The sequence below is a fragment of the Humulus lupulus genome, chromosome 4 (assembly GCF_963169125.1).
Source record: "Humulus lupulus chromosome 4, drHumLupu1.1, whole genome shotgun sequence".
NCBI classification, from domain to species: domain Eukaryota; kingdom Viridiplantae; phylum Streptophyta; class Magnoliopsida; order Rosales; family Cannabaceae; genus Humulus; species Humulus lupulus.
In genome coordinates this window covers 8,451,396-8,475,460 of record NC_084796.1, presented here as the reverse complement: position 1 = coordinate 8,475,460, position 24,065 = coordinate 8,451,396, and the positions used below count along the sequence as shown (strand labels likewise).

The 24,065-nt window shown below is 37.6% G+C and overlaps 1 protein-coding gene across 1 annotated transcript; it reads right to left on the bottom strand.

The window, feature by feature from the left end:
• Positions 1 to 12,478: 12,478 nt before the first annotated feature.
• On the bottom strand, positions 12,479 to 13,692 carry LOC133829878 (proline-rich protein 4-like). The gene is made up of 2 exons (XM_062259707.1): positions 13,517 to 13,692; positions 12,479 to 13,262 (listed from the first exon to the last, which is right to left on the bottom strand). The coding sequence occupies exons 1-2, from the start codon at positions 13,599 to 13,601 to the stop codon at positions 12,775 to 12,777; spliced, it is 573 nt and encodes a 190-aa protein (XP_062115691.1). The 5' UTR covers positions 13,602 to 13,692; the 3' UTR covers positions 12,479 to 12,774.
• Between the last annotated feature and the right edge of the window lie 10,373 nt (positions 13,693 to 24,065).

The window sequence follows — 24,065 nt, the reverse complement described above, 5'->3', positions numbered from 1 at the left end:
TTTTTTTAGGAAAAACACTAGTTAATCAATTTTTACCAACTTCCAAGTTTTTGACCTGGTTGTATCCAGGATTTGAAAATAAAACTTAGTTTGCGTTAGTACTATTGGTACCTCGTGTTTTTTTTAGGAAAAACACTGGTTAATTAATTTTTACCAACTTTTAAGTTTTTGACCTGATTGTATCTAGGATTTTAAATTAAAACTTAGTTCGCGTTAGGACTATTGACACCTCGTGTTTTTTAGGAAAAACATTAGTTAATTAATTTTTACCAACTTCCAAGTTTTTGACCTGGTTGTATCCAGGATTTTAAATTAAAACTTAGTTCACGTTAGTACTATTGAAACCTCATGTTTTTTAGGAAAAACATTGGTTAATCAATTTTTACCAACTTCTAAGTTTTTGACCTGGTTGTATCCAGAATTTTAAATTAAAACTTAGTTTGCGTTAGTACTATTGACACATCGTGTTTTTTTAGGAAAAATACTGGTTAATCAATTTTTACCAACTTCCAAGTTTTTGACTTGGTTGTATCCAAGATTTTAAATTAAAACTTAGTTCGCGTTAGTACTATTAACACCTCGTGTTTTTTTAGGAAAAACACTAGTTAATCAATTTGTACCAACTTCCAAGTTTTTGACCTGGTTGTATCCATGATTTTAAATTAAAACTTAGTTCGCGTTAGTACTATTGACACCTCGTGTTTTTTTTAGGAAAAACACTAGTTAATCAATTTTTATCAACTTCCAAGTTTTTGTTCCCTTCTCAGGTTATATGCCCCCTAAGTAATCAGAAAGAGAACTTTCTAGGTTACTTTGGACCAATGCTATCATCCGAACTAACACGCAGACGAAACCACATGAAGATATAAGAAATATAAAACTCCTCATTTCTTATAATTAAAGGGTGGCTTTTATACTTAAGCCTTACAAAGGTATGATTATTGATAATATTTCTTTAGGTGTATAGCGTTCCTTATCCGTGGGACTGTTTCTCCATTAAGCCGAGCTAATTTAAAGGTCCATTCCTTCAAAACTTCTACTATTTGATAGGGTCCTTTCCAGCTTGGTCCCAAAGCTCCGTCTTTGGGGTCCTTACTGGCTAAAAGGACTCTTCGCAGCACCAGGTCGCCTAAATTAAAGATGCCCTCTTGACCCTTAAATTAAAATAATGAGTGATTTTTTGTTGATAATGTGCGAGCTGTAGCTGTGAAGCTTCTCGTTTTTCGTCGAGGGACGCACTGAGCAATTTATCATTCTGCTCCTGGCTGAAGGTCTGGATCCTGTGCGTAGCTATCTTTGTTTCGACAGGAAGGACCAACCTCACTTCCGAAAGTCAGGGAGAAAGGGGTGTGCCCGGTTGAAGTTCAGTGTGAGGTCTGGTATGGCCATAGTACCTGGGGGAGCTGCTCGGGCCAAACTCCCTTGGCCTCCCCCAGCCTCTTCTTAAGGCTTGCCTTGAGCGTTTTGTTCACAGCCTCGACCTACCCATTAGCCTGTGGGTAGGCCACTAAGGAGAAACTCTTAATTATGCCATGTTTTCACAAAATTTGGTGAAGATATCGCTATCGAACTGGGTTCTGTTGTCTGATACGATCTTCCTTGGCAGTCCGAACTGGAAAACAATATTCTTGACTACCAAATCGAGGACTCTCTTTGACAATATTGTTGCCAGGGGCTTTGCTTCCGCCCACTTCGTGAAATAATCAATGGCCACTATTGCATAGCAAACTCCTCCTTTTCCCGTGGGCAGGGCTCCAATTAAATCAATTCCCCAGACCGCAAATGGCCATGGGGACGAGATCATCTTCAGCTTAACTAGCGGAGCTCGGGCAATCGTGGCAAACCGTTGGCACTTGTCACACTTTTGAACGTAGGAACTTGAATCCTTTGACAAAGTGGGCCAATAATATCCTTGCCTTAATATTTTTAAGGCCAGGTTTTGCCCCCTAGCGTGATCCCCACAGAAGCCTTCATGCACCTCCTAAAAAATAGTTTTAGCTTCCTCTGGAAGAACACATCGCAGAAAAGGCAAAGAAAGGCCACACTGGTACAATGTTCCGTCCATGATTGTATACCTCAGAGCTTGATATAGTATCTTCCTCGCGTTGTTTCGCTCGTCGTGTAACTTCCCTGTTGTAAGGTACTCGACTATAGGAGCCATCCAGGTCAGCCTGGTGTCGATCATCTCGACCTCCCTTGTATTCTCCGCCACGCTTGGTTTTTCCAAGAATTCCACCGGTATCAGGCTTAAGGTTTCAGCCTCCTTAGAGGTAGAGAGTCTTGCCAGAGCATCAACATTGGCGTTCTGCTCACGAGGGATCTGCTCGACTAGAACATATACAAATTTGGATAGCTCCTTCTTCACCTTGGCCAGGTCAGCCGCCATCTTGGTCCCACGCACTTGGTATTCCCCTAATACTTGGTTTACCATGAGTTGGGAATCATTGTAGCATTGAACGGCCCTGGCCTTCAACTTCTTTGCCACTCTAAGCCCATCCAATAGAGCTTCGTATTCGGCCTCGTTGTTGGGCGCCTCGAATCTGAACCGTAGCACGGAGTGGAAACGATGCCCCTCTGGGGATATAAAAATGATTCCAGCCCCAGACCCGTTCTCGTTAGATGAACCATCCAAAAAGACTCTCCACAAGGCCTGCACTGGTTCTCCCAAAGGTTCCTCTTTGAATCTAGTGCATTCAGCCATGAAATCAGTAAGAGCTTGGCTTTTGATTGTAGTCCGTGGTACGTACAATATTTTGAATTGGCTGAGCTCGATAGCCCATTTCAATAGACGCCCCGATGCCTCAGGTTTCTGCAGTACCTGCCTTTAAGGTTGATCGGTCATGACGTGGATTGAATGGGATTGAAAGTACGGCCTAAGCTTTCTGGAGGCTGTATTAAGGCAGAATGCCATCTTTTCCATTAAAGGATACCATGATTTGGCTCCGAAAAGTCTTTTGCTTATGTAATAGACCGAATTTTGAACTCGATCCTTTTCCCGGACCAGCACGACACAGGCCGCATTTTTCGTAATAGCTAAATAAAGAAGAAGGGGCTCTCCTGCCGTTGGTTTAGACAACACTGACGGCTCGATCAAATGTGTTTTTAGATCGAGGAGGGCCCGCTCGCATTCCTCGGTCCATCCAAACTTTTTGTTCCCCCGGAGCAGGTTATAGAATGGCAAACACTTGTCAGTAGACTTAGAAATAAACCGATTAAGGGCTGCCACTCTTCCTGTCAGACTCTGGACGTCTTTTCGTGACCTGGGCGGGACATTTTGAGTAGCGATCTGATCTTGTCAGGGTTCGCCTCTATCCCTCTAGTGTTGACTATGAACCCCAGAAATTTCCCTGATGCCACCCCGAAGGAACACTTTTGGGGATTCAACCTCATACTATACTTCCTTAGGATCTCAAAACACTCCGTCAGATCGGGAACATGGTTACCGGCAGTTTTTTACTTGACCAACATGTCGTCAACATACACTTCCATGTTTTTCCCGATCTGAGTAGCGAACATTCTGTTGACCAATCTTTGGTATGTAGCTCCTGCATTCTTCAACCCGAAGGGCATGACTTTATAACAATAAACGTTGGTTGGAGTCATAAAGCTAGTATCCTCCTGGTCCACGGGATTCATAGTGATCTGGTTATAACCAGAGTACGCAACCATGAAGGACATGAGCTCGTGCCCTGCGGTGGCATCCACCAATTGGTCAATTCTTGGCAAGGGGAATCAATCCTTGGGACATGCTTTATTCAGATCAAAGAAATCGATGCAGGTCCACCATTTTCTGTTGGATTTTGGGACCAAGACAGGATTGGCGACCCAGGTCGGTTATTTTTCCTCGCGAATAAAGCCGAATTTTAAAAGTCGAGCTACTTCCTCTTCTAGGGCCGCAGCTCGGGTCGTACCCAGACGCCTCTGTTTCTGGGACTTCGCAGGTATACTTTTGTCCAAATTAAGGGTATGCATGATGACGCTTGGGCTGATCCCAACCATGTCTTCATGAGACTAGGCGAAAATATCTAGATTTTCTCGTAGAAATTTCAGCAGCTCTGCCTTTCTCTCAACGCCAAGATTTTTCCCGAGCCTAACCACATTCGAAGCATCCTTAGGATCGATGTTTACCTCTTCGATAGCCTGGAGCTCGGATCTATCTTTGCCTATTCTTGGGTCGACATCATTACTCAGGGTAGTACCTATGCCACTGGCTTGCTGAGGTTTTTCCATCCCAGGATAAGTTCTCACTTCCTGGGATTCCTTGCCCCCGCCTTGAATGGCCATCATCTGCTGCATGGGTTGTGATTTTCCCTTCATGGAAATGCTATAACATTCCCTGGCAGCGAGTTGATTGCCTCGGACCGTACATATTCCCGCAGAGGAGGGGAATTTAACTACGAGGTGGTGGACAGAAGTTATGGCTTCGAATGCCATCAACGTAGGTCGACCCAAAATTGCATTGTACGCTGTGGGACAATCGATGACCACAAACTCGAGAAGCTTGGAAACAGTTCGTGGTCCCTCACCCAAGGTTATTACTAATTCGATCGTTCTTATCGCTGCCGACCCTTCGCCAGAAAACCCATACAACATCATGGAGGTGGCCTTCAGCTCGGTCACAGACAATTCCATTTTTTCTAGTGTGGACCGAAACAACAGGTTCACCGAACTCCCATTATCAACTAGTATCCTCCTAACTCTCTGATTGGCGAGCTGGGTGGTTATGACTAGAGGATCGTTATGCGGGAACTGGACATGACTAGCGTCTTCTTCAGTAAAACTGATTGGTTACTTCTCCAATCCCTGTTGTTTAGATAGACGCTGCTCTGGGATAAACTCAACTCCGTTGTGAGACCTCAGTTCATTGATGTATCTCTTCTGGGCACCTCTGCTCGTGCCTGCCAGATGAGGGCCTCCGGAGATGGTGCTTATCTCTCCCCCTATTATTGGAGGAGGGGTATCCTGATTCACCCGAGCTCCGGTCGGGTTTACGGGAGCCTCCGGAGCTTGTTGAATGTTTTGCCCAGCGAGCTGACTGGGAGGGATTCGATTCCGCGCATATTGAGCCAAAGGTCCGGCCCTGATGATTGTCTCGATCTCATCCTTCAAATGCCTACAATCATCGGTGTGATGACCAATTTCGTTGTGGAATCGACAAAATTTGGAAGGGTCTCTCTTTTCCCTTTGATTTTTTAAGGGCTCCGGCTTTTTCCATGGAAGGTGGGCAGAATTTTCCAGAAATATGCCTCTCTAGTATCCGTGAGGTCGGCATAAGTCGTGTAGACCGTTTGAACTTCTCCATGGGCTTGTTTTTCTTTGGACCATTCTGGCCGCCCTCACCATTTCCATTTCTCTTGCTCCCTCCCCCTTGGTTATTTTGGGCAACGGTTTGAGTCATGGTTACAACGTCCGTTTTCGCTCCAGTGGGCTGGTCAGGGACTTGGCCAGTTCCTGCGACCGATGCTCGCGCTTCTTCTAAATTGATTCACCTCTGGGCCTTGTTTAGGAACTCATCCACGGTGTTGACACCCTTCCTTTGGATTTCCTTCCATAGGTCTCCCTCAATAAGGATTCCAGTTCTCATAGCCATGAGTCTAGAACTTTCGTCCGCGTCTCTAGCTCGGGCCACAACGTTAGCGAACCTACTCAGATAAGCTTTTAGGGGATCTCCAGGCTGCTGCTTTATGTTAGCGAGGGAGTCCGCCTTGATGCGAGCCTCCTGAGAAGCCCAAAATGCCTTCTTGAAATCGGCAGAGAAACTCTTCCACGAGCTGATAGAATGCTTCTTATATTGCTTGAACCATTGCCTAGCTGGCCCGATCAGAGTCGAAGGAAATATCAAGCATCTCAGCTCGGGTTCGATATTATGGGCCATCATCAAAGTGTTATACATCCCCAAGTGATCTGACGAGTCTCCATCCCCATCGAATTTGGATAGATGGGGCATCCTGAAACCCGGTGGGTATGCCGTTGCTGCGATGTTGGGGGCAAAGAGCTTGTAATGCCCCGAATTCTCCGATGAGTTTAACGGCATGAATAGTAGGCCAGGAGGGCCATACTTGCTTAATTATGTTATTAATTGATTAAATGCATGTATATGTTGATTATATTATGATATGATGTGAAATGCATGCATATGAAACCATATTTACAATTACAGGGGTGTGATGATAATTTGGCCCGTTGAGGGTAATTTGTGTATTTGGGTGCATGATATGATTTGTGAATGAGATTCTATTATTATGGAGATATATTCGAGCTAAGCAACATGAGACGGTTATTTTTAGTGGATTAGCGGTTTTACCATAACGGGGTCAATTTTGGGGTAATAGAAATGTTCATTTGATGATAGATTGGGAATATTTGAGACCAGGATGAAATTCTGGAGGTTTTGACTATAATGTCCCCGGGGGTGTTTTTGGGACCCTGAGCATTAGGTTTTATTTGAGGTTACTTAAGGTTGAAGTAGCTTATCAGATAGAACATACGATAGAAAACCTCTCGTTTCCCTTCGTTAGTTCATTTTCGCCACCCGGAGCATATTTGATGAAATCTTGAGTTCTAGGAGTTGGAATCGAGTGAGGATCGAGGCATAGCGATCCTAGGGAAGATTAGAAGCTTCTTAACTGAAGGTTTTGACGGAAAACAACCCAGTTGAAGGTAATCGAAGTTTAAGTTTTGATTTTTTCCGAGTTTCTAAGCTTTGAATTGATTTTGTGAATTGTTGAGTTTTCGGTTCGTTCGAGCCTTGGGTTTTGAGGGTTTTGATGCATGGGGAAGCTTGGGAACTTTGTTTTGATGATTGGGGAATGTTTAGGTATGTTTTTGGAGGCTTTGGAGTGTTAGAAACGCGGTTGGGAATGGCCCAGGGTTGGGGGCCGCGGCCCTGTTCTTGTGCGCCGCGACCCTAGTTCGATGAAGCAGGTGTCAGGAATTTGGCCTTGCTGGGTGCCGCGGCCTGGGCCGCGGCCCTAGCCTCAGAGAACACTGGGGGCCGCGGCCCAAGGTGCTAGGGCCGCAGCCCTTGCCCTGCTTTCGCCCTGTTTGCTCGTTTTGACCCCGGGAACCTAGTTTTAGGCCTCAGGAGTGTCCTTACTACTTGGATTAGTTTGGATTGATCTCTTGGAGGCTAGATAATGGTTTGAGACCCTTGATTAACTTAATTATTGATGGTATCCCATATGTGTTGTGATTAGGTAACCGCTAAAGGACTAAAAGCTAAATCGTTCTCAAAGGTTGTTCTTTTGCTCATTCTAGCTCGAAACAAAGGTAAGAAAACTGCACCCAAAGTGTGACATGCATGGATATTTGTGAGGCATGTTGATTGTATAAATATGAACATGGATTGAATACAGAATCGAAAAAAGTGTTAGTATCAGCTGTGAAGCTGTGACTTATTTGTCAGGTTCGGCAGTGATACTGGACACAGGTCAGGTAGCGATGATTTATTTGTCAGAACGGCCTTAGCGTGAATCATGCAAGCCAACAGAGATTAGATCTAATCGAATACTAGCATTGAATGACTCAAGGAGCATTAATGCCTGACCGACCCTGAGGGTCGATGAATAAACAGAGCTTGGAGGCTAGTGGCTTACCTAGCAGCCACTCTCTCGCTAAAAAGAGAGCTTAGAGGCTAGTGGCTTACCTAGCAGCCACTCTCCCGCTAGAAAACAGAGCTTGGAGGCTAGTGGCTTACCTAACAGTCACTTTCCTGCTAAAATCATGTGTTGTTCATTTGCTTGTTTAAAGCTTTATGTTCAGTGTGATTATAATGATAATCACTTGATAACGTTTATGAAAAGTATTATGTTTTCTTGTTGGGCTTTGGCTCATGGGTGCTATGTGGTGCAGGTAAAGGGAAAGAAAAGCTCACCTAGCCTTGAGTGGAGAGCTGATGTGGTGTTGTGTACATATGCGGCCGCTTGACCACCACAGCCAAGGTGTTCTCAGAGGAACTAGGGAGTTTACCCTATTTTTGCCGCTTAGGTCGGCGGGATTGTAACTTTAAAACAGTAGTGACCATTTTGTACTGAGAACCATTTGTAAATGTTTTGTTTAGCTCTGCAGAGCAGTTTGTAATAAAATCTCCATTTCCTTTTTATTGGTTTTATACCTTAACCTTTTAATTACACTTAGAGCACGTTTTTGACCAAAGGACTCAGGTAGTGAGTCAAATTTCCGGTCCACCGTTCACCGTAACTGTTCTGGGGTAGCCAGGGCGTTACAGAGCTCGAGCTCATCCCCCGAGTCATATTCGTCTTTTTCCTTTTCTGATAGGAGTCTCTTCATTAGCTCCTCCATCTGAGTTAACCTTTTGAGGGTTTGGTCTTTGATTCCTTGGTTGTTCTGGGGCTGTTCAACAGCCCCCAACCCATTGTACGTGTTTGGCGGGTTATTGTCTCTCTAAGCTTGAGCTTGGTTTGGTAGGACATTCCCATTGTCATGTACTTCGGAAGGACCATCCTCTCGGCGAGTGTGACTGACTTCATTTTTGGTCGGATCTCCCCTCTGCGAGTTTAGGCAATCCCGAAGGTTGGTCCGTGGGTCGGCTCGAGGACTCTGTGCTGAACTTAGATGATTTCTCAGATCTCCACAAGATCTTCCACTTCGAGGGCTTTCGGTCCAATAACTCCCATTAAAGAAGCTCAGAGCCTGTTGCCGAGGGTGAGGATCTGGGACACTTTTGCACGCTCACGGGGCATGAGTAGGGGCAGCGGGGGGAAGATTCCTTCTTCTGTTTCCGTATGTAGGAATGTCTCGAGCAGGATGAAGAGGGGATGGATATCTTATCGGCGAAGGAGGATGTTTAATCGGTGAGGCAATTCTGGTTCCATCAGGTCAGACCAAACTAGCCCGAAGTCGCTCTGCTCCACGTCTCCAACTCTATGCGTCTGGCGATCTGATCGCGGCGCAGGAGGGCTAATTGGAGTAGGTGGCCTCCGCGTGCTCTCCCCAGACCTCCTCCGTGAATCACCGTGAGCTCTCCTGGGTGCATTCAAAGGTGGAATTGAACTTGGAGTAAAAGTTCTGACTGACCGGCTTACTCATTGATGGTCTCTGGGAAAATCATCCAACAGAGTTTCCTGGTGATGGTGCGACATGGGCGCAGAACTCGGGGTTGAGGTTCTAACTGATCGACTGGGCCTAGGTCGACTATCCCGGCAGGACTTATGAGTCCTGCCTTATCTCTTTCCAACGTTAACGTCGGTTGTGAGAGGAGGTAGCCGAGCCAGGACTTCCTCGATTTACTTATTTGCTTTGGCTAGATGGCTCCTCAACTGCATGTTTTCCATCTCCACCGCCATCAAGTAACCCGGGTTCGGATTCGGCGGCAGGGGCGCTAAGCTTCCGGTGTCATCATGGCCCATCAATTGTTTTCCCGATCGCTGCTGAATCTCTGGGTTCTGTTCGTCGGAAACAGCAGTATGGTGAGTCTCCTGCCCACCATGCTGATTCGTTTCGTTACCATGCCTTGAACGAGTGACCACCATGATGAGCTTTTCGTGATAGCACTACTCTAAACCCTCTCAATGAAAGCACCAAGCTGTTGACGCAGTTTTTCGCCAACCATGAATTATACAAATAACTAAGATGGATTAGTGCTTAAGGATAAACTATATTGTGAAAGTGATGATGCTCAGGAATAGTAGAAACCAAACACAAAGAAAAATACTCGTCCCTTTTTACGTGGTTCGGAGGTTAAAATCCCCCTAGTCCACGAGTCTGTGTTATTACTGTATCTCTCTCTATTGTTTTAATAACTTTGCATTACAGAAAAAAAAAAAAAACCCAACCCCCTACACTACCCAGGGTATTGGTATTTATAAGAGAATGATCCTTGGGTAGGCGTTTGGGTCATCCCGTGATCCCTTGATCCCTCACATTATCTCTGTGACATTAATGATTAATATTTACATTTTATATTGAAGTGTGGTCTAATCATTAGGTAAAATGGATTATGGGTCGCATGGTCTAAATTAGGCGTGTGATGTCTGATCATGCACGTTTATATTGCGTATCCTGGAATTCGGGAGTAAACAGACATGTGATGTCTGTTTACGCACTTTTATATTGCGTAGTCAACTTTATAAAGATCCTGGGGTACGTCAGATCTCTGGCGTACCACGAGCTAGCGTAACGTCAGCTCGTGCCTTTTGATGCTATACTCCACAAGTGGTTCCAGGTAGTATGTTGCTTTGAACTCATCAGCTCGAGCTATTTGTCTAGGGAATCATGCTAAATTTCCCCGGATGAAAGGTGAACACGTGGAACATCGATTATAGCCTTTTGCTAGCTAGCTGTACTCGAGCTGCCTAAAAAGGTACGTGCTGATTTTCAGAGCGTACAATACCATATAAAATTATATTATGTTTTAAATTTATATGCGTGTATATATATGTATATTATTTCAAGGAAGCCTTTTTTTTTTCTTATTTCGTAATTTTTCTAATTTTCATGAAAACCAAGAGAAAGGAAAAAATCCATACATACTAGATAACAACAAATTTTGTATAGAGAACAAGTCACACCAATTCATTCTTCATATCAATAACTTCAATTTTGTATATATATATATATATACACATATACTTGAAGAACAATATAAAAATGAATAAAATATTCTTTTGCTACATGTATAGTTCTCCCTAGATATGGCTAGAGCACTCCCAATGGAGGAGGTAAAATATTTTATTCTTTATAATATAGAGAAAAAATGGTTAAATAGTCTTCCAATGAGTGATGTAAACTTATATTTTTTTAGCTAAATGAATAGTATTTCTCTATATGTAGTGAAACACTATTCATCAAGCTATAAATATTATATTATTTTTTTATAAACTTTTATATATATAAATATGAGTGTGATACTATTATATTTAATTATTTTATTTCTTAAAATGAATATAATATTTTAAAAAAATATAATATTTAATTGATGTAGAGAAAAAATAGAGAAGCCGATGTATGGTATAATGTAAAAATTTGAGATAAATTATATAAAAAGTATGTTTTGGTGATGTATTTTGTAATATAGAAAGCACCCACTGGGAGTGCTCTAACACTGCAAATTTATGCAAAAAAATTGTAAAGTATAGTAGCTATACAACAATCAATTGATGTTGTTTTTAGGATTCTTATCTATATTTTATAAAAAAAAAATATTTTATCTATATTTTATACAGATTAGCTATTTTACCTTTTCCAATGGAAGTGCTTATATACTCATACTTTAGTAAATGACGCTGGCTCCAAGTACATATACTCAATTTTTTTTCTTTTTTTGCTATTTTTCTTTTTCTAATGATATATACTTATAGTTACATAGTGACTTGCTTGTCTTTTTTTTTTTTTTTTTTTAAATCACAGGTATAATTGATATAAATATGTGCATGCACATATGAATGAGATTCAAAAAATTAAATACAAACATAATTATTCATGCATAATTTTTTCATGTTCATACTTCTATAATTTTTTCAATTATAACTAAATCATTTTTTAAAAATATAATTAAGTTATGTAAATTAAGTTAAATAATAATAATTTTTTGGTTGAGTAAAAAATAAAACCACGTGTCAAGTTGTATGTGTTTGTAAAATTGTCTAAGAAGAATTTCTGATAGTAGCACTTCTCAACTTTGTTTGGTAGTGTAGAAAAGGAAAAGAAAATAAAAAATTGGAGAAGGAAAAAAATATTTAATTGGTATGGGAGAAATTAAGATGGTATAATAAGAGATCCTACAATGGTAGAAGAGAAAGTATCAAACTGAGAACATAAAAATGATATAATTAAAAGTAGAGTGTTGCTATTTGGCACCTTAAGGTGTCCAACACTACATAAGGTGACATCCTATGATTGGCTAGTGACACTCATAATACTTATTAAATTCAAATAAAAGGAACTCGATATTTGATTGCACCAATAGCGATATGTCACCTACTTGTGATGTTGGGCACTAATGATGCGCCTTAGCAATTCTCTTAAAAGTATATGTAGAGTTTTTTTTTTGTAAGAGGAAATCGAGTGGAAAAAAAAAGTGAGTCCACTAAATAAACTTTTTTTCAAAGTGTATTTAATTTCTCTTGTAAAAAAACAATGTATTTAATTTCTAATTTTCTTTTACATATAGAATATCAAATAAGGTACAAAAGTGATTCTAGAATAAATTTATTTTTTCTTCTTGTCTTTACAAAACAATTGTAGATGAAACATTTTCTTTTCAACCTTTATATTTTTTAATCCTTTCTTTTTTTGTTTTCCCTTCTTATTTTCATTCTCTATCAAACATGATAGTGTAAGGATTGGACCCAATTTAACTGAATTTAATTTCCTTCCCATATAGTTTATTTTTTCTTTGTTCATTTTTCTTTGGAAATGCTCTTATTTTTTGAGAAGTATAATGGGGTGAAGAAGTGTAAGTATATACATGTGGAAAAAAGAGGCATTAATGCAACCGTACAATATTTTTTTAGAGTAATTCTGAACATAAATAATTCGAAATTCTATTGCAATGATCATAACCGTACATATTGCCATTGATGACAAATGAATCTAAAATAGCAAGTATATATATAGCACCATAAATTTAATTTCACATGCATAACTACTAATCCTTACACACTCTAACAAGTAATGAGTAACAACCACAATCTTGTGCTTTACCCACTCACTTGTCATAACTTCACTTTCAACCATTAAAAGCCTTTATTTCCAACAGTACTACAAGCTAAGAAAAGGAACATTGCGCCATATCATAATCAAGCTAGGGATCAACTAGGGAGCGAGGGGAGGGCCTGGCTTCTTTGGATGATGGAAGATTGGGCCCAATGGATGATGGTACTTCGGCTTCTTAAAGAAGGGATGGGGATGTGGCTTGTAAATTGGAACATATGGTTTGGGTTTCGGTTCAGGCTTTGGCTCAGGCTTTGGTTCGGGTTTTGGCTCTGGTTTTGGTTCAGGCTTTGGCTCTGGCTTAGGTTCTGGCTTTGGTTTTGGTTCGGGCTTTGGCTCAGGTTTTGGTTCAGGCTTGTAAATTGGAATAGGGTGAGGTTTAGGTTTGTAAATAGGAACAGGAACTGGATAAGGTTTAGGCTTGTAAATTGAAATAGGATGGGGTTTAGGGACGTAAACTGGAACTGGGTGAGGTTTTGGAATGTAAACTGGAACGGGGTGAGGTTTTGGCTTGTAAATAGGAACTGGGTGGTGAAAGTAGTCGTGATGTTTCTTGAAAAATGGCTTTTCTTCTGTGAGACCTGTATCCTCTGTTATTACATAACAAAAAAATAATAATTAATAATTGTATTGATATTGCTCAAGTAATTAAATTAAACAATGCATATATAAATATATATATATTTCTATTCTAACATGAACTACTACTACTAAGCTGAAATCAATAAAAACTAAGTCTAAAATACTAGACTATCTAAATGTTGTTTTAACCCTAGCAAAAAAAAACAATATTCAATTCCATTTTTTTTAGCAAAAGAAAATTTTGTTACATAATAAATGTTACCTGAGGACACATGAGTGAAGCTCACAGCTAAGAGGCAGAGCCAGAAGGCCAGAATGGCCCTTTGGAAAAGAGAGAGGATCCCCATTTGGATCCTAATTTTTAGTACAATTAAGCCTTGAAAGCCTATGAGTTTCAATTGAAGCTTTGAGTGTGCTGATTTGATGAGTTCAAGGTTCTTATGTGGTATATATAGGGCTAAATTTGAGCACTAGAAAAGCTGTTTAGGAGGCTAACCGTTGCTTCCACTTAATTTAGGACAGCGAATGAGCTCATGAAAGGGACCCATTAAGCCTTTTTCTCATAGTGCTAATCTCTTCTTCATTTATTGAGTTTTCCCAACTACTTTGTATCTAATATATATCTTTGTTTTAACTTTCTCTTTTTGTCAAATTATACTGCTCATGAGCTGTGAACCTGCTTTCATATTTGTTTCTTGATTTTTCTAGGCAAATTCTCAACTCACAAGTATGTTCAACACTTGTAAGTTTTGTAAATAGAAAAAGGACAAGTGAACAAAAAGGTAATGTTTCTATTTAAACAAAAATAAATAACAAAAGGGGTAATCTCACAATTTTCACTCCTTTAATGTAACAAATTTTAAGATTGGAATTTAGTGGAAGAAATATGCTTTTATTTAGATCTAACCTTTGTTATATTTTGGAGCCTACGTGCCATTAATTATGTAATTGAGTAGACTAGATGATTGTTAGGGTTGGTGCCCTCTTCACAATTATTTGGAAAGGCACAATTTTGTATAAAATAATATTTATACATAATATCTACATATATCCACACTCTATGGAGAAGAGAACTTACTTTTTAAGAAATTATAAAAACCAAATTATTTTGCTATATAATATTAAAAAATATCATTTTTCATGCAAAATATATTATATTTTGTTATAATATAATCCACTTATGTCTAGAGTTGAACTTATCTAGATTTTATTTGATCGCGATGAAACTGATTCTATTCTATTCTATCAATCAATTATTTTTAATGATAAACTATAATTTTCAATAATATTTTAATAAATTGTGACATCAAATACATAAATTCTGATATAAAAAACGATATAATCTTGTTATGAGACAAAATAAAAAAATGATAACGATTATGCATGGCTCACAATCAACCTTATTATAGCATAACTACAAGCTAGTGATGGTAGTGAAAGTGGACCATAATATACTATATAGCTCATGTGAGCAATTAGAGCGAGCGAGACATGTCCCCTAATTTGTTTTTCAACTTAATTTGACAACCGACAACCCTCCAAACGTAGCAAATAACATTTATATCATAAACAAAGCTATATAGGCTTAAAAATTATATATACATGTTATTTAACTTAATTTACCAAAAGTGAAAACTGCTATCTTCAACTATATCACCAAATTTGTTGCTGACAAACACTATATATGCCGTTATATCTATTTTTTCATTCCAATCACAATACAAAGTTACACTAAAAAAATATTTTTTATTATTATATTATTTTTTGAATAATATATATTATGATTATCTTGGCGGTACTGTAAATAATTTTATAAATTATTAAATTATTGTCTTAATTTTTCTCACTTCTTTCAGATTTATATTATAACTTTTGGTTTGATGTTTGGTGCGTTTAATTTTAACTTTTAATGTATGTTTAAGTTTCTAATGTTTTAAGTTTGTAATAATGTTTTATTGTATTTTGTTAGATGTTTCTTCAATTAATTTCAGTATTAATAATTTTCATTTTCTTATAAGTATAAATATTAACTAAAAGGCTTATTAGGGTTTTTCCTCTTGAACTATTACCAATCCAAATCGTGCCTCCCAAATTTTTCAACTCGTTAAAAATTCTCCCTGAATTATTCACGTTACTGAAATGTGGGATTTTCGTCCAATTTCACTAACAGAAGGTGATGTGGCTGTTTGGTGGGTGATATGGTATTGCCACGTCAATGCCTTGTTTATAATATAAATAATAAATATGATTATTGCCCCCCGAACTATTACCAATACCAAATTGTGCCTCTCGAATTTTAAAAATTTAAAATTAAACAACCTTTTGAATATTAAAAAAATGAAAAAAAAAACCATTAAATTTAAAAAAAAAAAAAAGTGATGGTGACAAAAAATTGGCTTGAGTGTTAGGCATGCATCAAAATGAGCTCAAAGTTGGTTGGGTAGTGACATCATCGACAAACTGGGCTTATGTGGGTCCCTAGCGACATTCATCTTTTGTGTCGCCTTAAGTTTATATTTTATATGATTTAATTTAATTTAAATGAATTTTTATTTTAATGCTTTTTAATATTCAAAATATTGTTTAAATTTTAAATTTTAGAATTCGATGGACATAATTTGGTAACGGTAATAGTTTGGGGGTAAAATCCTTTCTATTTTTTAAATTATACACGTGGCAATCCACATCAGCACTCCAATGTCGTCATATCACCATTCTGTTACCAAAATTGGACGAAAGTCCCACACTTCAGTAACATGAATAGTTTAGGGAGAATTTTTAAAGGGAAATTTTACACTATATGTCCTATAACATACTTAATTTTTTTAAAATGTCAACATAATTTACTCTCCCAAACGTATGCCATTTCTAATTTTTTGGACAAAAACACCCCTGACATTAAACACTCTCATCCCAGCTGAACTCTCTCATTTCTCTCTCAGTAGAATTTTCTCTCAACCTCTCAGACCCCTCACATTCTCACTATCTCTCTCAGGCGAAGCTCTCTCTCTCATTACAGCCACCGTCACCATCATCTTCTCCATCGCTGGCAACGGTAAGTTAGTTTTGTGGTTTTTTTTAAAAAAAAAATTGAATCGTAATGTATAAAATCGATGAAATGGGTTTGATTTTTAATCTTTATTTTGCTAAAATGTAGCTTAAATGGGTTTGATTCTATGTGCATCATTTTGGAAGATTATGTTTAAATTTTGCAAAAAATTTGTAGGTCGATATTCATTCGATTCCACATCGATGCCATTTCGATGCTTCATCGATGGTAATTCGATGACATACAGTGCATGTGCAGATTTTTAAATTATTGAAAAGTAGTTCATCGATGCTCATTCGATGCTCATTCGATGCTCCATCGATAGTATTTCGATGTACCAGTAAATGAAGGTGATAGTCCATCGGTGCACAATCGATGGTATATCGATGTCATTTCGATGCTTGCATGGTTTTCATTTTTTTTTGTGTATAAAATTGATGATATGTCGTGGTGACTTCGATGCAATTTCGATTATAGTTTGATGGTAAATCGATGATGAATCGGTGCTTATAGAAATATGTATTGCAGTTTAACATCGATGCCACATCGATGACATTTCGATGCATATCGATGCTCATGGTTGTATGTACACGATTCCATTTCAATGGTATATCGATGTCATATCGATGCTGAACCAAATCAACAAATATGGCATCGATTCAACATTGATATTATATCGAACATAACATCTAAATTATATGTTCGCCCCAACATCGAAATTTCATCCATGTACCATCGATATGGCATCGATATACCATCGAAATGTCATAGATGTATAATCGATGCTGATGGTTGCCATCTGTACGCGATTCCATTTCGATGGTATATCGATGCCATATCGACGCTGAACCAAATCAACATATATGGCATCGATTCAACATCGATATACCATCGATATTATATCAAAAATAACATCTAAATTAGATGTTCGCCCCAACATCGACATTCCATCGATGTACCATCGAAATGAAATCGATGTACCATCGAAATGCCATTGATTTTGGAATGGCACCCACATAAATCCTGATCCAAAGAATAGATCAAAAAATGCAGAAAAAATATCACACTCAACTGCGGAACAGTTTGAATCTAATATCTAACCATGGCATTTCATATTTGTTAGAGAATATATTTTATACTCAATGGAAATATGGAAAAACCAAAAATACAACTCTATGCAAAAAATACAATAGACAAGATAATATTGATTAAAGAAATATTACAAACTTGGTTCATTGATTTGTATCCACCCTCACCGAACTTAGTCATTATTTATTTTATTTATTATTTATTATGATTGCGAAAGAAAATCAAACTCATACATGTTAACAAAATAGCATTGATATTAATTTGGAAAAGAAAGTTTTTCACTATTTACAACCAGAAAAGAAAACAAATAATAAATTAAAACAAATAATGAAACTAATTATTCTAAAAATCGAGATCTTCTATATCCGATCCTTCATCTAGCATATCATCATTTAACTCCTCATAGTCCTCATTATCATGTGCCTCAAAATGCCATCGAGGAAGGTTCATAAAAATTCTATGATTTTGCTCATTTGTAAACTGAAACTCTATTTTTGAAGTGAACCTAATCAAGAGAAAATAATATCTCATTGCAACTGGCAATTCATCTTCATTATCCATTGTTTCCCATATATCCTCTAAGGCTGTTGTTACATTATGATAATCTCTAAATAATCTAATTACTAAAACGACCCAACTTATTCTAGACTTTGGACCATTAATAACTACTATTTGTAGATATGAATCTTAAGAAAACTTACATACAAAATAGTTGTAACTTTATTAAAAATTGTAAAACCAAAGTTAAAATACATAAAATTCAGTTAGGATATGGGATCCCATTTGTTATACCCAAAAATTGGAGATCAATTATGTGGCAATAAAATTAACATGTGGCATGAGTAGTTGGGTGATCTGGCTTAGCAGTAGCCCAATGCATCAGTTGAGAAGTTGGACTGCTTGAGAGATGCATTGTCAAGTCAGATACGCCCAAGGAGACTATTTTGTCTAAGGAGTGCTTGGCTCCGACCCCAATTTGAAGAGCCCAAGTGTTTGTTTCAAACCTAAGTCCAAGGACCTTAGCATGAGGAGCCTCTTGAATATTTGGCTCGAGTGTGTCCGAGGTAAACCTCTCAAGGTTTCCTAAATGTTGGCTCGAACATGTCCAAAGTAAGTAGCTAAGGAAAAGGAGTTCCATGCACCAAGAATTGGGACTTAGGTTTTTTACAAGGATAGCCTGCACCATGTCCGATCGGACATGGTTGAAGAGGCCAAGGGGAGAGATACCTCGGACTTATCCGAGGTGAGAAGCTTCAAGGAGGTTGCCTCGGACCTATCCGAGGTGAGAAGCTTCAAGGAGGTTGCCTCGGACCTATCCGGGGTGAGATGCCAAGGAGGTTGCCTCGGACCTATCCGGGGTGAGATGCCAAGGAGGTTGCCTCGGACCTATCCGAGGTGAGAAGCCAAGGAGATTGGTTCAAGGAGAAACATGGCATGCTAGAGGAGAGTGCCATGTTAGAGGAGAGAAGTGCATGTTCTACCACCATGCACGTTCGACCCACAAAAACATGTCCTACCACCATGCATGTCCTACCACCATGCACGTCCAACCAACACTTTCATAAGTGGTCAGTAGGAGGTGGATCAACTAGCTAGAGGAGACTAAGTCAAGATTCCCAGAAACAACTTCAACAAGATATGCGGGAATCTCTCATTCTTCCCACAAATGGGGGGTTTGTTACATTTTGAATTTTGAATGTTTCTTTGTAATTTAAATGTAATAAATATAATAAAATATCCCGGTTCTAAGGGATACCGTATGTATGACCCTAAGCCTATAAATAGGGGGCTTATGGGATGAAAGAGGGGTTTCTTCTGCTTCTTCTTTCTAGAGAGAGAAAATTGGGTCGGAGTATTCTAGAGAGAGAAAGTGCTGAAATAAGAGAGAATTCTTGTAATTTTGCAATCTGTACTGAAGAAACTCAGTTGGCTCAGTCCATCTGATCTTGAGTACGGATCTATAAATCACAACTCTAAGTGGATTAGGCTATTACCGACAATCGGGGCTGAACCACTATAAAAATCTTGTGTGTTCTTTATTTTCTTTATTATACTGTCTGTGTCGTATAAAATCTCTTGAAGGCTTGTCGTATTTGACGTTCTCACGTCGTTGGCTAAAAACACAGTCAACACCATTGTTTGAAATAAAATAGAACATAACTTAAATAAATTGGTTACAAAATTAATCGTGGAAATACATAGAAATCATAATTTAAAAGACTTAAACAACTTCATCCTCGAATCATTCGCGCAGTCCACCGATTCTATTCTGACTCAATACACATTCCCAAGCTATCAAGAACCTTCCCGCTACCATAACTATTTTCCTGCACATATAAAACATAAATGAATGAGCCTAATGCCCAGCAAGGAAAAATCTACTACAAGCATGAACATAATCATACACATAAACTATGAACATATATCATATACTATAACACATATAATTCTAACCCATGTACATGGTGACTATTGGGGTTTGCTAACTAAGCAACTATAAGCCTCGTACTATGATGAGGTTTGCTAGTTAACATAGCACATATCACATAAGAACTATCCTATTTTCCTTACCAAAATACCGGGATGATGAGAACAAGGTCAGGATTTTGGAACACTCCTAAAAACCATTGATAGAGAGGTGAGTATTCTAACAGAAAAAGATGAAAAGAATGAACTAAACCATCGAGAAAATACTTACCGACGAGAACCTCAAGTTCAAAGAACTTAGATGCCTAACCAGAAATAAAGAATACCGAGTTAGGAACTAAGTAGAGAAAAACTATAAGAACTTAATGAAACAATACAGAAAGGAACTAAGAATAGGAATACCTTTGAAATTGATATACCCAAACTACACCTCGAAACCGAAATACAGTATAAACCTTACTTCCCAAGTGTTTGATAAGCTTAAGATGATAAAGCTTATAACCCCAACCCAAGTGTTTAACATAGAAATCATAATTTAAAAGACTTAAACAACTTCATCCTCGAATCATTCGCGCAGTCCACCGATTCTATTCTGACTCAATACACATTCCCAAGCTATCAAGAACCTTCCCGCTACCATAACTATTTTCCTGCACATATAAAACATAAATGAATGAGCCTAATGCCCAGCAAGGAAAAATCTACTACAAGCATGAACATAATCATACACATAAACTATGAACATATATCATATACTATAACACATATAATTCTAACCCATGTACATGGTGACTATTGGGGTTTGCTAACTAAGCAACTATAAGCCTCGTACTATGATGAGGTTTGCTAGTTAACATAGCACATATCACATAAGAACTATCCTATTTTCCTTACCAAAATACCGGGATGATGAGAACAAGGTCAGGATTTTGGAACACTCCTAAAAACCATTGATAGAGAGGTGAGTATTCTAACAGAAAAAGATGAAAAGAATGAACTAAACCATCGAGAAAATACTTACCGACGAGAACCTCAAGTTCAAAGAACTTAGATGCCTAACCTGAAATAAAGAATACCGAGTTAGGAACTAAGTAGAGAAAAACTATAAGAACTTAATGAAACAATACAGAAAGGAACTAAGAATAGGAATACCTTTGAAATTGATATACCCAAACTACACCTCGAAACCGAAATACAGTATAAACCTTACTTCCCAAGTGTTTGATAAGCTTAAGATGATAAAGCTTATAACCCCAACCCAAGTGTTTAACACTCTAAAGTAATTCTAACAGCTTGTAGGCTCTGAACTCAGCTTGATGAATGAAGAAATGGCTGGGTACTATGTCTTATTTATAGAGTTCAAGAATGAAAAGATCTTCATTTTAGCTTGAATAAAATAATGGCTTTTTAATTGAAAAACATTTAATAATCATTCAGCAGAGGCTGAAGACTTGGTCAAAAATATTATGGACTTATCAAGAGGTTAAGGATTAAAATGAGCTCGGTTTCAAATCATTCAAAATTTATGCCCTAGGGCCAATATATCGCCTACCATAGGCGATATATCGCCTGGGCTCATATGCCCGAGGCTCGTCGAGTTGGTCGTGCAAAGTTACGTGTTTTTCATATCCCCGTGTGGCGATATATCGCCCCTTAGAGTTGCGATATATCGGCATACACTGTAATATTATACACGTAATTACACTTTTTCAGCCTAATTTGAATTGAGTAAACAGCCATGACTAAGTCCTTTAACGATTTGAAAGCTGCTGGCAGACTCTAGGATTTTCAAATATTACTCTTCATAAACTATTCCTAAAAAATACTTAATTTCTCATTAAACATACACATGACAAGTGTTATTATCTTATTGGGTCTATCTAAACCTTATAGTATAATAAATATCATCTTCATAATCAGTCATATTAATCAAACCTTAGGTTATAATTAATATTCTTAAACTATAGGTTAAACTTATAAAATCTACAAGTGTTGCTACGAGTGTCCAATTAAGTCCCGGCTTGAACCAAAATCCACAGTCATAAACATACTACAACTACTACTAGTTATTACTATTTCTACTATCTAACTAGCTAAGTAAAGTTCTTGGACTCTACAAAGTAGTTATCCAACCTTAATTATGTTGAAAAAGTGCAATTACGTGTTTAAAATAATCACATATGCCGATATATCGCTTGACGCTGAATACGGAAAACACGTTGATGTTGCACGATCGTACGAACGGAGGCTCGGGATTAGGGCCCAACCGATATATCACCACATAGGGGCGATATATCGCCACATAGGGGGTGATATATCGCCCTATTTAACTATTTTTTATTTTGTTTTTAATTTTTAAAAACCACCTTTGACTCCTTAGACCCACCTCTGTTACTTTTGACTGAGTCTTCGGCCTCTGATTGACGAAAATTCAATTATCTTCAATTAAATTCATTATTTTTATTCAAATCAAAATGGGGTTAGTTTCACTCCTTACCTCTATAAATAGGACCTAGTACCCAACCCTTTCACTTACTCTTCAGCTATGATCAGACTCCAAGGTGCTAGTGAGACCATAAGAGTGATACACTTTGGTTGGAAAAGAAAAAGTTTTTTCATTCTTAAGCTTTATCAAACACTTGGGAAGTGAGGATTAGAGTATTTCGGTATTGGAGATAGGCCAATCCATAAGGTCAACAAAGGTACCCTTATTCTTAAGATCAATCCTGTTTGATTCCTTAGTTTCTTTAGTTTTATTCAAGTTCTAACTTTTGTTATTGTTTTGTGGTTAGGTTTTTAAGTTCTTTGAACTTAAGGTGTCTTTTCGGTAAGTTTTCTCTGGTGGTTTAGTTATATTTTTTTCATCTCTTTCCTTTAGAAATACTCACTATTCTCTTGGTGGTTTTAGGAGTGTTCCACGTCCCGCATTTGTTCTCATATCCCGGTTTTGGTAAGGAAAATAGGCTAGATCTTGTATGTTTGTATGATATGTTATGCTTTTATGTTATGTTATGTATAATATGTTATGATAAGTTTATGTTTTAATATGTTATGTTATGATTTACCCTACCTCAAATATTAGACAGGGGACCTAGATGGGTTTTCATACACTACATGTGATCTAACCTACCTCAAATATTAGACAGGGGATGTAAATGGTTTATCACATGTCATAATGGCCATTATAAGTATAGTCTTATATGATATACGTTTTTATAGACACATGTTTATAGTATATTTTATGATATGATTATAGTATTTGTATGATATGTTTATAGTATATGTTATGATATAATTTTATGTATATGTTTTATGTTGTTAGTAGTTTTTTTTTGCTGGGCATTAGGCTCACTCCTTTTCTTTTAGTATGATGCAGGAAAATAGATGCAAAGGCAGAAGGATTTTTGGAAGCTTGGTGTGTGTATGGAGGTGAATGGAGTGGATGGGCTGAGTGTCGATTCGAGGACAACGTTTTTTTAGTCTCTTTAAATTACGTTTTTATGTATTTTTCCGCATTTAGCTTTGTAAACAATTTTATTAAAGTTATGTTTTATTTTAAAACAATGAGCTCATTTATATATTACAAATATTATTTTTAAAGTTTTCAATAAAGTTATGAATTTTCTTATGTATGTTTTCTCTAAAGTTGTAGTTAGGTCTAGTAGGTTTAATGACCTAAGTCTCATAGATAGTTGGATCGTTACATTTAATTTCTTATGTTTTAGTTTAAAATTATCTCTTTTTTGAGATTAATTTAAACATATCACCATCTTTAACAAAAATGAATAAAGTTCACTTTAATTTATTCACTATTGGTGTAAACATTGTTTCTCCAATTTTACAATGCCTCCTCATTGATACATTGAATATTTAAGAATTATTGTCACTAAATAATTTTCAAATATGTTTCATTTGACCACACTCTAGACTTCAAGTTTATTGAGTCAATATGTCATCCCACAATTGTTGAATCCACCTTGATCCATTTTTCTTGCAGTAGCAAGACGCAACCATTAAAAGATGTAACCCCCTTAGGTTCATCTTTTCTTATCTCATAAAATGAGATGCTCATCTTTTAAATGAGAAAATTTTAAATTCTCAATTAATTGTTTTATTCACAAATCACATACTAACAACAATATAGGATAAAACCTATTAACATCTCACAAATATTTGCATGATTATATTTCAATATAATTTCACATAATTGTCAACACATATGACTTATATCATACTAACATGGCTC

What these genes read in the sequence shown, in the direction of transcription:
- LOC133829878 (XM_062259707.1), bottom strand. Translation starts at nt 13,601, where the DNA reads ATGGGGATCCTCTCTCTTTTCCAAAGGGCCATTCTGGCCTTCTGGCTC. An exon ending in CTTCACTCATGTGTCCTCAG is followed by an intron (nt 13,263 to 13,516) that starts GTAACATTTATT and finishes ATGTAATAACAG; the next exon opens with AGGATACAGGTCTCACAGAA.